The 16,136-nt window shown below is 36.5% G+C and overlaps 1 protein-coding gene across 1 annotated transcript; it reads right to left on the bottom strand.

Annotated features, from left to right (window-relative positions):
* Positions 1–15: 15 nt before the first annotated feature.
* On the bottom strand, positions 16–12,211 carry smarcad1a (SWI/SNF-related, matrix-associated actin-dependent regulator of chromatin, subfamily a, containing DEAD/H box 1 a). Its single transcript, XM_058390289.1, has 23 exons — positions 11,804–12,211; positions 11,556–11,655; positions 9,347–9,476; positions 7,592–7,658; positions 7,371–7,447; positions 7,138–7,248; positions 6,942–7,023; positions 5,411–5,895; positions 4,617–4,813; positions 4,205–4,295; positions 3,800–3,899; positions 3,555–3,614; positions 3,328–3,403; positions 3,059–3,194; positions 2,806–2,937; positions 2,336–2,431; positions 2,129–2,246; positions 1,847–1,962; positions 1,390–1,578; positions 1,163–1,281; positions 858–1,040; positions 458–564; positions 16–367 (listed from the first exon to the last, which is right to left on the bottom strand). Exons 1-23 carry the CDS (start codon positions 11,943–11,945, stop codon positions 306–308), a joined length of 2,976 nt encoding a protein of 991 aa, XP_058246272.1. The 5' UTR covers positions 11,946–12,211; the 3' UTR covers positions 16–305.
* Positions 12,212–16,136: the final 3,925 nt, after the last annotated feature.

The raw sequence follows: 16,136 nt of genomic DNA, 5'->3' as shown, positions 1-16,136 counted from the left end.
ATACAACACAGACGGCTATAGTACAGTTAATCCAAAAAAAAAAAAGACTAATAAGCTACTGGCACAAACATTGCCATCATAACCCTGAAGCTGGATTCAACTGGGCAGTGCTGGGATTCAACTGGGCATACTTTCAACATGAGCCAAAATGAGGATATGAGACAAAACAGAATAGTTTACCTCAAGTAAACTGTGAGAACTATGAAGTTGTTACTGACTATATGGCAATCAAGTGCATGTGTAGTCAGTGTTTTTACTGAGTCAGCCATTTAGCAGTGGTGCATTTTCTATACTTATCACTTTGGTCAAAGGCCCAGTGATACTTTTAACAGCTCAGCCACATCCTCTGACATGGAGCCCTCTTCACCTAGGAGGGAAAAAAATGGCTTAATTACTGCTGTTCACTGAAACAAGTGGTTAACAATTGCACAGAGTATTTTCTATGGCTTGTGCTCACCATCATCAGTAGTCATGTCTTGTTCAAGTTTGAGTTTCTCCTGCCCTAGGCGAAGCATGCAGGCCTCAATGGAATCTTTACTAATCAGTTTTATAACCTGCACAGCCCTGTAAATAGGCAACACTGTAGCATAAATACAAAGTGATCTAAACATTTCTGGTATGTTTGTGCAGCAGCTTGGAAAAAATCTTCACATGGTCAAATTTTTTAAATATATTTATGTATTATTTTTTACATTTTTAAACAGCTTTCCTAAATTACCAGTCCACTTCTCTTTTACATTTGTCTCGATCATGATTAGTAACAGCATTCAGCAAGGACATAATGAACCTGAAACAAAATCAGAGACAACCAGTACAACATGCAATCTTGCTTTGATTCATGTCCATACTCTACTAACCTGCGCTGCCCCATTCGATGACAGCGGTCCTCTGCTTGTTTGTCATTGAAAGGATTGCAGTCAATATCATGAAGAATCACCACATTAGCAGAGGCGAGGTTGATCCCCTGGCCACCAGCACGAGTTGACAGAAGGAAGACAAATATTTCAGGGTCTGTGTTGTATTTGTCTATGAGGCCAATTCTAGACAAAAAGGGGGAAATTGCCAAAAATGACATTGTGATGAGAAAGAAGAATTAACCCATAAGGGAAACTGATGTATGAAAAAAAAAAAGTTATATATGGTGAGCAACATGCATACTAACCTTTCTGCCATAGGAGTAGAGCCATCCAGCCGAACATACTGGTGACCGAGGTGTTTTAGCAGAATCTCCACAATGTCCAGTACCATGGTGAACTGGCTAAAGAGCACTACTCTGTCACCCTGAGCAGAACAAATGTTTTATATCAGAGTGGCCAGCTAAAATGAAATGGTCTACAAATGAGCAGGCCACAGAAGGACCCTTATTTAAATTTCAATGTCCCACATTACCTGCTCCTTGAGCTTGGCTAATAACTTGGTGAGCAGTGAAAACTTTCCGGAGTCCAGAAGGAGCTCTTTTTCCAGCTGAAACTTGGAGATGGAGCTGTATTCCTTACAAAGGTTATGCAGCTCGAAGTCTGACATCACCTCCATGTCTTCCTGGATCAGTGCAGGGTCTGCATCAAAATGTGTTGGTTCCTAAATAACAAAGCAAATCACAATTAGAAGAGCAATGAGAGCCTCACCAGATTAGTGGACGGTGTTACCTTCTCCCAAGACTTAAAATAATTGAACATTATGCTGCCATTCATTTACTCACTATATGATAATTACTAAATTCGCTATGCCTTTTCTTAGCCTTGAAATGAAATTAACCTAATAAATAAAAATACACAATAGATAATCAGCATCGTTTTAAACTATCCACATACCACTATTCCCTCTAACACAATTACCAGGTGCTGACCTTCAGCATGGCTCGGCTCATGGCTGCAAGCTTCTCTGTAGTATAGTACTGCCGGTGTAACAGTGGATGGTTGGCCATTTTTCTTAGCTGCATCATCACATTACACAGCTCTCGCTCTGAAAACACAGATGCAGGTGTATTTATGGATAGTTTTTCTTTGTGCTGATGTGCACTAGACAAAGAAGTGATTACTATATTAGCTTCATTTTTTTATAACATGTAAATATGTACTTTGAGATTATGTTTTATGTAAAATATGCACAATTTATGTTAAACACATACTCTCTCCATTAGCAGTGTTCTTGAGCCTACGAAAGAGACCATCATAGAGTTGCTGCTGAGCATCACTCATGGGACACATTTCGATCTTCTCCACCTTGGGAGGTAGTTCTTTCAGCACCTATGTAATTACACAGATTACTTTTTAAACGTTCCTGTGCTTTAAGTTTTGGCAACACCAGGTTTTTATTCTAAATTCAGAGTCATTACCTCACTCTTGACCCGTCTCAAGATGAAGGGCTTCATGATGAGTTTGGCTTGTGCAATTCTTTCTTTATGGAAACTACTTTCCTCTTCTGATGATTTCTAACAGACAATAGCATGAGGAATATTGTGAATGAAGACTACTTTATTATTCAGACTATAAAGCACATTACTGCAAACAAAAGCAAATATAAACAGGAAGGCAGCAAAAAAAAATAATGCAAATATTGTATTTAATGGATTAATCATTCCTCATCTAAATGAAGTAGTTTTCAGATTCATGCTATGGTCCCATTAACTAGAAAATTGATTACTATGGCATTCGCAAAATTTCATCGGTCACATACTATAAAAAAACAACAAAAAAAAACAACTTAACACCACAAGACAGGCTACTGGTTCTTTAAACTTAAAACTAAACCTTTAAACTTGCAAACCTACAAAAAAAACCATCCCATTTCTCGCATTTGCCCTACCGTGGAGAACATCTTGGAAATCTGTGAAGTGCTGCTGGAGAACATGGAGGGCATAATGAAGTTGAGCAGAGATATAAGTTCCAGTAGGTTGTTTTGTAAAGGTGTTCCAGTGAGCAACAATCTCTGTTCAGCCTAGAGAAAACAAACATTTCAAACTAGTTTCATCCAAATTGAAATGCTTGTGGAAAATATTTGAAAAATATTTAAAACACAAGTTATGTCAATTCCTTATGCCATATCAAACTGCACTAACATTGATGGCCATGAGATGGCGGTAGCGTAGTGAGTTCATGTTTTTCAACATGTGACCCTCATCAAACACAGCACACTGCAACTTCAACTTGCGAAAGAGACTGCGGTCATTTTCATTGCCTATTGTTAAGTTATATCTGCAAAAGGAACAAAAACATTCACAGAACATTACATGGCACTAAAACCACACAATTCCTCAACAATACCAAGGTCATAAATAATGTCCAGTAAAGGTGAAGGTGAGATCACAATTTTTTTCCACAAACTTACGTAGAGACAATAACATTGAATTCCACTTGGTTGTTGAGAATATCGTGGCGGAGGTATTTACGGTCCTCTACAGAGCCTACATAGAAAAGACATAAATGTAAAACAATGCTACCACTGATGATAAATACCAGTGTGAAACACAAGGTCTTTTATAAGCAGAGTTTAAATTTTATTGCTTATTAAACTTTAAGGAATGAAAGAATATAGAATTATAGTAATTTACCCACCATAATAAACAATGACCTTCAGGCTGGGACACCACAGCTCTAACTCTCTTACCCAGTTATCTGAAGGGAGAGAAAGTTTACTTCAAATATGCTGATAAAAAAAAACTGAGCTAAGGCACCACAATACAGATACAAATAACATCCTGCAGTTTTGTGTCAGCTGATAGATGCCTTGCAAATTATTATTTTTATTTATTTTGATAGAGAGATGGAGATAGAAAGATAGATGTGTGCGTTGGTCTTACCCACTGTGGAAGAGGGTACAGTGATAAGATGAGGGCCTTTAATCCCCTTCTGATAAAGATGAGCCAAAAAAGAAATTGCCTGAATTGTCTTTCCTAAGCCCTGAAGGAAAAGAAGAAAAAAAGAAACAGATTATAAAAGGGCTTTTGCATCTTTGCCAACCTTGAGATGCAGAATTCAGAAGAATCATTGTACAATTTGTGCTGATTTATTCATTTATTGAAAGTAAACTCCCAACATCCAGCAGGATGTAACCTTCACTTCATTTTAGCAAACCCAGAAAGGTGACTTTAAATTGAACAGGATTATTCCACCTATCGTTACATACACTTGGATAATTTGCTTATACTTGCTTGAAATTATAAAGTACAGTAAGGTCACAAAAGAAAATGAAAGTATAAACTCACCATCTCATCAGCCAGGATCCCACTAAGATTGTGTTGGTGTAAGAGAATAAGCCACTTCAAGCCTATCAGCTGATATGGTTGTAATTTTAACCTGAGTAATACAAAAGTAATTAACAATTAGTAAATAAATGATTTCACATTACACAAACAATAATGCATCTGCAATACATCTATTACTGATACAGAAACATTGTTGTGGATGGCTAGCCAGGTACTACATTTACGACTCGGACTAGCTTCTAATTATTAACTTTTATTTAATTATATATCTATATTTATAAATATTTATAATATTTATCATGGAAATGCCATTCATCCTAACTGAAAAGCCTGTAAATCACATTTTAGTGTCATTTTGTAAATCATTTTATGTGCCATTTCCACAAGAAGTATATAGTAAATGAAAGCTCACTTGCTGTTGAGGGAGGTTGGCTGTTTCATGGAACCCATGCCATTTTCTATAACCTGGGATATGTCTTTAGTCATCTTCCTGGCTATGCCCTCACACTTGTTCATGAGCTGCTTCAGTACTTGTCTTTCCCTCAGCACGTTCCTACAACCGTGTACCAACTCCATAGACAAGCCATTATCCTTATAGAACTGCTCATTCTGGGGGGGAAGATAACAGCAGAGTCACACAAGCAAAGAATACTGACCATTAAAAGCCTATTGTTCAGTATTTCCTTACGTAATTCTAAAATCACATATTTGCCCTGTCCCAGCACATCTGATACATGAGAAAGTATCCCACCATCACCCAAAAAATGTCTTAATAAAATAAAGGGGCTTAAAGTCTGACCTACATAAATTAGTACCAAAAAATCATCTGTTGTCTGTGTGCTTTTCTTGCATTGTCTCCCTTATATTGTTTGACTGATTGTATCGTTAGTCTATGACCATAGGAAACCAATATTAAGCTGTATTAATTGATGGCAATTTCAGAGGACCTCAAATCTTCTCTTACAAATAAATGAAAGAGTTTTAACTCTATGTGAAGAGCACTGCAAAAGCTAAAAATAAAATGTGGTCATTTTGTCCAAGTATACACTGGACAGCACTGCACTTTAGAGGTGAAACAAGCACTACAAGAACGGAAAACAGTTTCAGTTTCAATATATCAGACAACCTGGTTATAAAAGCTACTCTATAGAAAAGCATCTTTTTTTCAAAATAAATAAATACATACATACATAAACAAACCCTTACCACATCTTTCCATGTGTTAAATGGTCTCAATGAAATAATCTTCTGGGCTTTTTTCAATGAGCAGCCAGATATCAAAGTCAGTTCATCCACTGAAGCCTCCTGGAAAAACTGCAATATCTGCTCCTGGACCCCAGGATCAAAGCTACTGTCCTCACCTTCCAGGTCAAATTCAGAATCAGAATCCTCCTCAGCCTCGCTATCAAGCTCAGAGTCATCAGAGTCTTTGATTTGTTTGGGTTTTATCTTCTCCGTTTTTGCTCTTTCAGACTTATGACTAACTGTTTCACTTTCTCTTGAGGTCGATCTATCAGAGGGGGTCTGTGGTCTTGAAGGAGATTTACTTGATACAGCTGATAGCCACCTTGTCAGACTAGAAGAATCTGGCTTTTGCTTCTCTTCTTCACTGCTCTCTTGTCTGCTCTTTGAAGGTTTTGAATTACTTGACAGTTTTGGCGTTGTCTTCTCGATTGCTCCAGGGCTAGAGTCTACAGAGGTAGAAAAAAAAAAACAAACACACACCAACATCTTTTAAAATATCACTGCTCACAATTTTAAGTGCTAGTCAATAAATCTGAAGATAAATTTTATGGCTGGAAAAACATTATTTGACACAAAGCTCACACTTTGAAACATGTGGGGATCAGAAACACTCAACAACCTGCATCATGAAGTAGAGTACTCATTCATAAATATATGATACTGTTAAAGGTTTTGACATTTACTATAAAAATAACTAATAACTTCTGAAATATCTTAAATTATGAGATAAACACACAGTTAGGCAAGTGGCAAGTGTGTTAGCATATAATGCCTGAGAAAAACAGCAGTAGTTACAGTCAGCAGTTAGATACTGCAGTGTGTTAAATCTTCTGAGCAGTGTCATGCCCATTCAGACTGCATGCTTAATTTTATATTAAAGATATTAGCAGTTCTCTGTTTTTGCTGCCTTGATCACACATAAGCCTAACACTTCAATAGGTGGCAGGTGTTGCTTCGCTGTTTATGTAGTAGTAATTCACATTACTCAGCATCTGCATGCGGTCACGGGCTTGTAGCCGCACAATTTTTTTTTTTTTGCTGAAGAATTAAAGTGTTGTTAGCAAAAACCCCATGTACCACAAAAGATTACAAAACTTACTTGCAAACGCAGAGGTAATGCGCAATTTACCCTCGCAGTGTATAAAGATGATGGTTCAAAAATCTATTTGCCTACCAACAGCCTGTTTGTGTGTTGTGCTCCCTTAAAAAAAAAAAAAAAAAAAAAAAAGTAGGTGCATGATGCCCCTGCTTAGGCAGTCTGTCCCGGATAAATAGATCAGACAAAACTAGTCTGTCAAACTAGTCTCAATAATTGTACTTTTACAATATTTTAACATATTGTGAATGGAAACCTGAGACACATTCAGGCAATGCTTATTTACAAGACTGAAAAAAATGGATTGCATCTTGACACCAGCATATTGTATGGAAATTTTTGAATTTTTGGTACAACACGACTAACCAACATGGTCCAAAAATATTTCACTCTTACCAGATTCTGAAGAAAACATGAGCAATGATCCCAAGGCATTTTTAAAATCCCACTCATGCTCTCTCAGAACATCTCTCAGTACCTGTTTTAAATAAATAAATAAATAAATAAATAAACAAACAAACAAACACACACATCATACACAGCCCAAATACATACTCTAGCACTGCCTTCTAAAGCAACAATTTTAACCCACCTCTTTACCCATTTCTGGAAATTTCTTTTTTAGTTTGCAAACCATAGCATCTTGTTTTTCTCTGTTTGGCTCATCATTCTCCTCTTCAGACTCTGGCTCAAAAGCTGGCTCCTTAAAAAAACAACAAAAAAAAACACGCAAACTGAGTTATCAAACACACATCCACAGATGACAATTATTTATTTAAAAATTGTCCAAATCGAGCAAAAAAAATACACAATGTTAAAGATTACCACAGTTTTCCTTCGCTTCTTTGGCTGTATCTCAGCATCATCACCATGTGTGGTGCTTCCTTTTGTCTTGGATAAATCTGTCATATCAATAACACCAGAGATAACTAGCTTTACAATATTATATGCATTTCTGTTAGCCTACTTTGAGAGTTACATGAAAAATTGATGAATTAGAGCTTTCTGATGTAACGTCTGATCTAATTAATAGATTGAGTCTATACCTTTATCTTTGTAGGCCACCAGACAATATGCTACAGCTCCCTCCAGCGTGCTGGTACTCTTCACCACCTGTTACATAACATTTAACAAAGCTTAAAAGTAATGCAACCTGAATGCAAAAATTGTCTCGTCCTGGTGCATTTTGACAAGTCCAGCTTATATGTAATTAACTTATCTTTCATGGTTTCATATAGCGATTAAGGTTTTCGAATAGAAGCATGGCTCTGAAAGCAGTTCTGACTAACATGGAAGATATATGGTTAATATTAATGTGCATATTCTAGTATACTCTTGTTTCCATAGTAACTTACACAGGGACTTGTACAGCAGACTAACCTAATAAACTAGCTTTAAAAAGGGTGGAAGGGGGTGTTTTAACTTGTAAAGTAAAACCTATGATTGATTGGGTGACCTTTTTCCTGTAAGGAGCTATTTACGGATTATGCAGTTGTATGTGCTTAGTAACATCCTTTTGCAACAGCCGGAACTACCGTTATGCAAAAATAATGCACGCTTTCTGAGTCGAGCATTCATCCATGCTGTGGTATAAACTGTTGTATCTGATAGTATCTTTTTGTTTATTATAAAAGTCAGCCATATTTTAACACAAATTAAAAGATTTGTATTACAAAACATGCCATACTTGCATCCGAGGGCATTTATTATTTCAATAGCGTGTAGTTAGCTTATTATTATTAAATCAGTAGAAACAGTAACCTCAAAGTTAGTGTCTTTCAGGAAAAGAAAAAAAAAAAAAAAACAAGTCATTGGCATTTTCCACCTTGAGTGCTGCTAGTCATTACATAATTATCATTGGCGCTATAGGACGAAGTAATGCCACTTTGTCTGCCAGTGAATCAATGTGCTGGAAAAATACAAGAAATTCAAACTAAAAGCTGCATCAGATTCACATTGAAAGCTGAGTATAAATGTTAAATCAATAGCTGATTTGCTGGAAAGCGAACAATGACTGTGCCGTTTTAAATGTTTTCCAGTTCACCTTTTCCTACCAAACTGCTCTGCTGCCAAGAAACATCCAGGTTAGCAACTAGTTTACACGGTTGGCATTTAACAATAATAATCTTAGTTTTGTTGCACTTATGGTGCTGCTACTTGTTTGTGGTCTATAAAGAATAAAAAGACATGGTGTACTGTCATTGTAAAATAATCAATGGCAGAGTGCAAATCTTCTTAAGGCATTAGTAAAGCTGGATGTTGATGTAGATACTATCATTACCTCAGTGTGCGCTGCTCTTTTAGGCAAACAAGTGACCATGATAGCCCTATGTCCAAGCTAAAGTCTAAAGAATGGAGCTATGGTAAGTCTTTCAGCAGGGTAGATGGTTATCTTTTGTTCTTCCTTTCCCCATCTCAAACTTCTACATGTAACACACTTGTGCAGCACACCTGATACAAATCATTTTCCTTGTTACAATCCACATTTCAGTGGAAGATGAGAAGTTTTGGTAATGTGCCTACCTTCGTGGGCAACATGTTCATGCTAATGTCTAGTAGAACAGGGATGTGAGGAGTGATGAAGCATGCTTGCCAACCTAAATCAACTCATCAGGCTAGATTATGCAATTCAGTTTTTGTGCATAAACTGTTTTGGTATTTCAGTTACTCTGGGAAAAACTCCCACCACTACCAAGTTCTTCGAAACCCTATTCTTATGTAGACAACATAACTGAATCACATATTACCAAGCACAAACAATACTAGAACTCAAAGCCCTGCAAAAATTGATCCAAATTTACCTCCAGCAATTCACTTCTGTTCCTCTGAGGGAACATTTCCAGAAGCTTGGTCAGTTTTTCATCCATCTCAAGATCTGTCTGCTTTTCACACCCCTTGGTATTCCACGCTGACGAGTGTATTGTAGGAACCCTAAACCACAAGCATATTTTAGTCACTTTTATGCAAACAAAATGAAAAACCCTTTATAGTTTTATACATATACCCTTAAAACACTTTGTACTGAATTACAAAACACTGTATTGGGAAAATGATATCTGTAGAGAGAGATCTGTGCCACATGGAAGTATGATTGCTGAATAAACTAAAATGCAATAAACATAGCACTTTTTCCCTAATTGGGTCCCACATACAAGTTTACAATCATTTTGTGCCATCAACAAAACGGCATCAATAGCAGTGTGACAAATTCAAATACTGTATGTGCTGCATGCAGTAGATCTGTATAAAACTGAGTAAGATGATGACGGGCTAGGGAAAATTGGTCATTATATTCTTATGTATGCGATCATATTCAATTAAAATGTTTTGACTGGATGTTTTTGGTATACATTGTAAACATCATGCTGCTTAATGAGGAGTTAAATAACGAAAGGCATTGCAGGAGGCATGAAACCTACAATGCTTGATATCCTCTATGTGTAGGGCTAATCTCTGCAATTGTGATTAGGTTTGATTATCTGTAATCTCCCATGTATGTATGTGTGTCTGAAAAACTGGCTCAAAGATGCATTTGCATGGGAATTAAGCAGCTTTTCTCCAGACTTTACATTTCATCGAGCATCTTTTATGAATTTTCTATAGGAGCTTTGATGCTTACTTATTTATCCCAAAAACGTTTTAAGAACTGTCGAGCTTTTCTGAACAACTTTAAATCATGTTGATCGAAATGATTTTGATTCAAGTGTTGGAAAATAATTAGCATTTTGTTGTGTGTATGGGACGCATATCTAAGTCCATCGTGTAAAATTTTGAACATTAAAGACTCAAAACCTTAGTGTTTAGACAGACAGACATATACATACATACATATATATATTATTTATATATTATTTATTTATTTATTTATTTATTTATTTATTTATATATATATTTTATTTATTTATTTATTTATATATATATATATATTTATATATATATATATATATATATATATATATATATATATATATATATATATATATATATATATATATATATATATATATATAAATATACATACATACATACATACACACACACACACACACACACACATTTATATATACACTTTAATTATACATACCATATACTATCTGTATATTCACTGTAGTACATACATTGTACATAATGCACACACATTCAGCACAATTATAATTACACCTTTCACTTTATCTGCTGTAAATACTACCTGCACATACCTTTCTATGCACACTCTAACATAGCCTTATTTATTGATGTACATATTTACCTGCACATTTGCACAATTTCTACTATTTGCACTTCTGGTAGATGCGAAACAGCATTTCATTGCTATGTACCTGTACTTTGCAATGACAATAAAGTTGTATCTATCTATTTATCTATCCATCCATCCATCCATCTATCCATCTATCTATCAATCAGCAGAAAATATAAACGATCAAAATATATACAAGTGACGATAAAAATAAGAGACCACTGCAAAATAATCAGTTTCTTATGTTTTTTTTCTTACAGGTGCATGTATTGGTGAGATGAACAGTTTTGTTTCATTTTTTGTGAACTGCTGACAATATTTCTCCTAAATTCAGAATAAAACTATTGTTATTTACAGTGTATATTAAAAGGAAATGACATCACATCAAAATAACCCAAGATCATGCAGTATTTGCAGAGCTTTAATAACTCAAATAAAACAAAATGCAAATGATTTGTAAACTGATTGTTAATGCTTTGGCTAAATAACATTAAGAAATCAGTATTTGGTGGAATAACCCCGATCTGCATGCGTTTTGGCTCCATGATCTCCACCAGTTTTTCACATTGCTGTTGGGGAACTTTATACCACTCTTTATGCAACAAAAGCAAACAGCTCAGCTTTGCTTGATGGTTTGTGACCATCCATCTTCCTCTTGATGACATTCCAGAGGTTTTCGATAGGGTTTAAATCTGGAGCTTGGGCAGTGGTCTCTTGTTTTTGTTTAACGCATTGCATCTTCTTGCTAACCTTTATAAAACAGATCAACTCACCTTGCCTTCTTACAGGCCTCATCATCAGAGGACACATCCTCCAGGGCATGGCGTGGGATTTTCCCTCTTCCTCGTCTGCCATCAGGTTTCACTCGGCGTTCTATAGACACATACAGAAATAAAGGCTCATTCACCTACATCATTAAGAACAGCCGCTATTAGCAGTGCAGATGCTAACAGTCTGCTATACAGAGTAAGTGTTGCTTCCTGTCCGCTAGCTCCATCACCGCTCCACTGTAAACACTTACCCGGGTAATTCTCCTTATCCGAGTTACAGTTGTTGACCAGTCTGCGCTGCTCTTGTTTGGGTGAACTGACCGAGGACGAGAGATTTTCACCCGTCTTCTCTTTCTGATAACGGAACCGCTCAAGGTTGAATAAACTACTCATCGCTATATTTCCAGCCACTAGACACCGGGGGAAAAAGCTTTAACGCAGATTTTGCCGGGTATATAACACCACTCTGACGAACACAGGAAGCAGAAAAACACTCCAGAGTTTCCACTACAATACAAAGTACGTCACTAAAGCTTTATCCATGCCAGAAAAAACACGAGTCTAACAGTTTAACGCTAAAAAGCCACAAAGTCTCTCCAGGGGAAAAAACTCAACAGCCCCGAAAAAGAAAACTACCCGGCAGCGTTACTGGAGTTATTTCCCGCCACTAGTAAGCCTGCGTCATTTCCTCTTCAGGTCTCACTGACCAATAGAAACAAGGAGCTCACTGAGAGCCTGATTCCAGACCAGCGGAGCAGAAAACCATGAAGGTTGCCTGATTTGTTCTTAGCAGACTGCATGTATTTAAAAATATAAGATAAGATAGACAGACAGACAGACAGAGATACAGGCAGTCAGATAGATAGATAGATAGATAGATAGATAGATAGATAGATAGATAGATAGATAGATAGATAGATAGATAGAGGTGAGTGTATAGATAGATAGATAGATAGATAGATAGATAGATAGATAGATAGATAGATAGATAGATAGATAGATAGATAGATAGATAGAGGTGAGTGTATAGATAGATAGATAGATAGATAGATAGATAGATAGATAGATAGATAGATAGATAGATAGATAGATAGATAGATAGATAGACAGACAGGCAGACAGACAGATAGATAGACAGACAGATAGAGATACAGGCAGGCAGGCAGATAGATAGATAGATAGATAGATAGATAGATAGATAGATAGATAGATAGATAGATAGATAGGCAGGCAGGCAGACAGACAGATAGGCAGGCAGGCAGGCAGATAGACGGACAGACAGACAGATAGATAGATAGATAGATAGATAGATAGATAGATAGATAGATAGATAGATAGACAGACAGACAGGCAGGCAGGCAGGCAGATAGATAGATAGATAGATAGATAGATAGATAGATAGATAGATAGATAGATAGATAGATAGATAGATAGATAGATAGATAGATAGACAGACAGACAGACAGACAGACAGATAGGCGGGCGTTATGTTGCATTGTACAGCAGTTAGTTCTGGCCCACTTATATAATTGTTTGAGCATCATTCCATGAATGCTTATATTTCCTCTATCATCTGTGTTCGCACCATAAAATTCGACCTCCTAATTCGAAACCATACACTGTAGTGTAGGTGACATCATCAGAGGACATGCCAAATGGTAAATTTCAGGAATATAACTTAAAACTTAAAATATAAGTGAAGGATTGTCAGCTGAAGTTGCAACAAAAGAAGGGACAATAATTAACAGAAGCATCTGCTAAATGTTAAATGTATAAATCAATGTGAGCCAAGGTGATAGCTAGATTCTTCAAGATCTAATTCCTCTAGCAGAGCAAAATAAACAGAACAAAATAAAATAAAATATGATTTTCTTGCAGTTCTTGTTTAAAAAGCTGTTGTACAAAAGCAAAGCTAGACCTACAGCAAAGCTGTGCATACACGATCAGGCATAACATTATAACCACCTGCCTAATATTGGTGTTGGTTCCCCTTTTGCTGCCAAAACAGTCCTGACCCATCATGCTCTGTGTATTCTGACACCTTTCTGTCAGAACCAGCATTAACTTCAGCAATTTGAGCAACAGTAGCTCGTCTGTTGGATCGGATCACACGGGCCAGCCTTTCACTCCCCATGTGCATCAATAAGCTTGGGCTGCCCATGACCCGAGTGGCCTGCAGCACAAAGCCCTGATCAACCCACTGAACGCTATTCTGAAAACTGGAATGCTGACAATGTGCCAAACCTCCATGCCCAATGTCAGTGTCCAACCACACTAATGACCCTGTGGCTAAATGAACAAATGACCACAACCACAATCCAAAGTCTAGTGGAAAGTCTTCCCAGAAGAGTGAAGGTTATTATAACAGCAACAGGGGACAAAATCAGGAATGGGCATTTCAACAAGCATATATAGCCAGGTTTGTTTGGACATGTAGTGTTTGATTTATATTGAGAAATGAGCCACAAAGCTAATTTTAAAACTTAATTGTGAAAAATAAAGCTTCTAATCCCTTCCAGACTGATGTGGAGTCCCCAGAGAGATGGAATTCAGCTTTAGTATACATAAGGGACTTGCCACACTCTTGCACACTGCAAAATAAATATATGAATAAATGAATGAATAAATAAATAAACAAACAAACAAACAAATAAATAAAAAACACATCTTAGCAACTGATAATATATTGAATCTAGTCAAGTGAATTTATTATTATTATTGTTATTATTATTATTATTATATTCTACCCTTACTGTCTTCTATATCTTATTATAAAATTACAAAAATATAAAATGAATAAACCTATTTCCAGACATATTTTGCTATTTTTAAGCTTCAAACAATTATTTGTTGCTCTATTGGCAGGTTTTATTGTTTTATATTTTAAGCATTAATTTCTAAAAATAAGCAAATTAAATGTAAAGATTAAAATAATTTAATATGCCTAGAATAGGCTTAATAATTGTATATACTGTATATGTGGGTTATTTGCATCTTTTAACAAGAAATTGTACATAAATGCGACTAGATCCAAGATCAATTACTAATTTTTTTTTTTTTACAATGTATTCAAGGTGACTTTTTTGGGAATTGGGCAGTACTCGAGTTCCAGTCACTGCGGTGCATACCATTTATGGAACATCTTGCACCTGAAGCCATACAAGGCTTAGGTATTAGGGACTCATGTTCAGGAGTGTTTCCTAGAGTACTAGGTTACAGTCCACAGTCATGGATCATCTTGTGGGGTAACCTGGCTGGGGGTGTCAAATCTTCCCCTCAAACTGGTATAGCATATCTGCTCAAGGAGGAAGATTCTCCAGGGACCACTGGCAAAGGTAGCAGGTAGCTTATATGAGCCTGAGAGTGGGACTCTCCACACCCAGTGACTGGCAGATGGGGAATGCTGGACTGGGTTAAAGGCAATGCTGCTTTAATGATTCTGAACACTGAGCTCTTCTTTCCAGCACATCATTTTCAGCAGGTTCAAAAAACCTGGCACACAGAGTTTAGTTTAACACATCAAAACAGACTGTGTTAACCCCAGCTTGCCATTGTAGACCCCAATGCCCATATTAATGAAGTCCAGCCAACTTAATAAGCTCAGGATGACCCTCTCTGGATAGACAGCAGAGGACATAAATGCTTGGAGGAGGTAGCACTGATCTCCATCAACCAAACCCATTAAAAAAAGAAGTTGGAGTGCTGCTACTGAACAAACAACACAGAGCAGTGAAGCAAACTCTTCCAGATGCCATATAGGCCTGTATTGCCTGACTGTAAGGAAACTTGCCCCACAGCAGCAAAAGGTTGGAGTCTATTGCCAGAATCTTAGGAGTCTATTGCCAGCTTTAGTGGACAGGTTACCTGTAGTTCCATTGATAACTTTAGGCCAACATCTTCCATTCACAAGCTGTTAAGCAAATAGCAGCGTATGGTGTTCTGTACATCTGGTCTGACGTGTATGAAGTGAGAAGAAGAAAAGGAAAGACTGCTTTATGACATTTGTTTATAGCAAAAATGCATTTTAAGGTTTTAGTATGTGAGCATATGTACACAACATATCCGGGTAATTGTCACTGACACTAGTGGTTATAAGGGTTGAAGATGAACTAATATTCCCTGATACCAGTATTTATATTATATATGATGTCCATAACATATAAATTTTATATAATTATAAAATATTAAATATAATTTATAATTAGCCTGCTTACTGTGGAAATGGCAGAGTAGGGGGATGCTGAGAAGGTCTGTTGTGGCATGTGGAAATTACTGGTATGCAAGCAGCTAAAATAATTTTCCATGATAAAATAAATTGTTAGCTTTTTTTTATTTTATTTTTTTAAACACGCAGTCTGTCAAGAGTTAGGCATTATGTACTTTCAATGGCATGTCCCCCTTCAGGCTTGGAAGCAATTGTCCAAAAATTAATTGGTGAAGAAGATGGCTAAATGACTACATGTCTACTGATGTCTAACGTGCACTTTTCACACTTAAATTAAATTAGCTGTTTGTTTGATATACTCATTTTATAGGAACACCTGTACATCTGCTCATATCTGCAGTTATCCAATGAGTCGATCA

This window comes from Hemibagrus wyckioides, linkage group LG05 (genome assembly GCF_019097595.1).
Source record: "Hemibagrus wyckioides isolate EC202008001 linkage group LG05, SWU_Hwy_1.0, whole genome shotgun sequence".
NCBI classification, from domain to species: Eukaryota; Metazoa; Chordata; class Actinopteri; order Siluriformes; family Bagridae; genus Hemibagrus; species Hemibagrus wyckioides.
Note: the sequence above shows the minus strand (reverse complement) of the source record. Positions and strands in the feature narration are given on the sequence as shown.

Bases quoted from the DNA above. Each gene is read 5' to 3' on its own strand.
- smarcad1a (XM_058390289.1), bottom strand. From the start codon at position 11,945: ATGAGTAGTTTATTCAACCTTGAGCGGTTCCGTTATCAGAAAGAGAAG. The intron at 9,477-11,555 runs GTGAGTTGATCT...CTTGTGGTTTAG, and splicing joins GAGGCCTGTAAGAAGGCAAG to GGTTCCTACAATACACTCGT. The intron at 1,041-1,162 runs GTTAGTATGCAT...CTTTTTGTCTAG, and splicing joins TCTACTCCTATGGCAGAAAG to AATTGGCCTCATAGACAAAT.